General features: G+C 46.7%; 1 protein-coding gene across 1 annotated transcript; it reads right to left on the reverse strand.

Annotated features, from left to right (window-relative positions):
- Nucleotides 1-221: 221 nt before the first annotated feature.
- LOC120703944 lies at nt 222-1,186 on the reverse strand. The gene has a single exon (XM_039988154.1). It carries the CDS (start codon nt 1,116-1,118, stop codon nt 585-587), a length of 534 nt encoding a protein of 177 aa, XP_039844088.1. The 5' UTR covers nt 1,119-1,186; the 3' UTR covers nt 222-584.
- Nucleotides 1,187-1,781: the final 595 nt, after the last annotated feature.

Here is a 1,781-nt window from a genome sequence, read left to right on the forward strand (position 1 = left end):
GAACCATATGGAGGTTGATCTTATTCAGGACAGGCCAGCTTTCCAGCCCCCCCTCCTGGGTAGATTGACGATCAAGAAAGAGTGCAACAATGTGCAATTAGCAGGTCAGTCATCTTGATATGATCCAGTTGCAAGGGTCGCTGTTCTTATTTTTCTGGGTCGCATTCATCATAACTTAGTACACAGATAGGCAATTATCCACATCCAGATTGCGAAAGAAATTGAAGACCCCCCAAACTGATCAATCCTTTCCTTTTATGATTTCACCCATTGATCAGTGCCCCTTACATACACATCATTATTGGCATCACTGTTCTGATTTCATTCACTTAATTACATTGGTCATTTGGGTGCTTACATCTGCTTTCGTTCACTATCAGAAATGTGAGCACGCAAATGACCAATCCTCTATACATCATCGGGGTGCAAGAACTTTCAACACTAACGTGTTCATCTAAACAAAAAGAAACACAAAATAATTCAACCGTACCGGTCGAATTCTCGATCAAAGCGTGCAAAATCCTCACGGCACAAAAAGGGAACAAATACGCAAGATTTCAAAGCTCGCCAGACCTATATACGAATCAAGACGCGTACATTTCACCAACCAAATCCAGCCGCGACGAGCCGAGGGGCAGCAGGAAGTCATCAGCGCCAGCCAGGCCTTGGAAGACGTCGGCCTCCTCCTCCAGGAAGCTCAGGAAGCCTCCCGGGTTGAGATCCATCCACAGGTCGCTGCGATCAAGGTCGTAGTAGTCGCCGAAGCCACCTTCCTCCACCTTCACCTCGCACTTGATCTTCCTCTTCTTGCCGGGCTCCTGCTGCGCCGCGAAATCGCTCCTCTCCGACGTTGCCGCCGCCGAGGCCGGCGCCAGTCTCTTCCTGGTCGCCTCCTTCTTCTCCTCCTCCTCCTTCCGTACCGGCGGTGCTGTCGTCGCCATGTGCGCCGCCGCCGTGCTGGCACACGCGGGCTTGCCGGTGAGCCGCTGCACGAGGTCCCGGAAGTTGGCGACGTCGGTCTTGATGATCTCCGGCGCGATGATGTGGATGATCCTTATCTTGGGCCGCGCCGCCGGCACGGTCGACGTGCTCACGCCGTGGTTGTTGTTCTCCCCCATTGATGCCGGTGTGGACGAACTGTGGACAGAAGGAGAGAGAGGGAGGGGGGAGTAGGATGAGAGGAGCTATAGGTCGTTATATATAAGGTGTTACTCCCTCCGTCCGGAAATGATCTACGTATTTTGACTAGGAAAAGTCAAACTTTATAAACTTTGACTAATAATTAGTTAAATTATATGTATAGTTAGTTTATAAAATTTATGTCAATACATATGTATTCAAAGAGGTTTTGAGATGACATTGAGTTATTCGTAATTGACATTATATTCTAAGAGTGATTAATAAGTCAAACTTTACTTCGAATGACTTTCTCTAGTCAAAATATGTAAATCATTTCCGAACGGAGGGAGTATCACGGAAGAGAGAGATGGAGGGGATGCATACACATAGCATGTATACATGCTACAGTGCTACACATATGTATGTATACATGCTAAGCGTTTGCGTATCTCAGCATGATCTATGATCTTTCCTTGTCTTACTTATAGCGTGACTACAGTTGCAGTGGTATGCCTAATTACGTGCTGATGCGGAAGTGGAAGCACGGAAATATCTCTCTTCTGATCAAGGACTCGTTTAGTTGCGAGTGTAATTACTGTAGCGATTTAGTATTTAATCATGACCTAATTAGACTTATTAGATTCATCTCGTAATTTATAAGC

The sequence above is a fragment of the Panicum virgatum genome, chromosome 4K (assembly GCF_016808335.1).
Source record: "Panicum virgatum strain AP13 chromosome 4K, P.virgatum_v5, whole genome shotgun sequence".
Taxonomy (NCBI): Eukaryota; Viridiplantae; Streptophyta; class Magnoliopsida; order Poales; family Poaceae; genus Panicum; species Panicum virgatum.

Bases quoted from the DNA above. Each gene is read 5' to 3' on its own strand.
- LOC120703944 (XM_039988154.1), bottom strand. From the start codon at position 1,118: ATGGGGGAGAACAACAACCACGGCGTGAGCACGTCGACCGTGCCGGCG.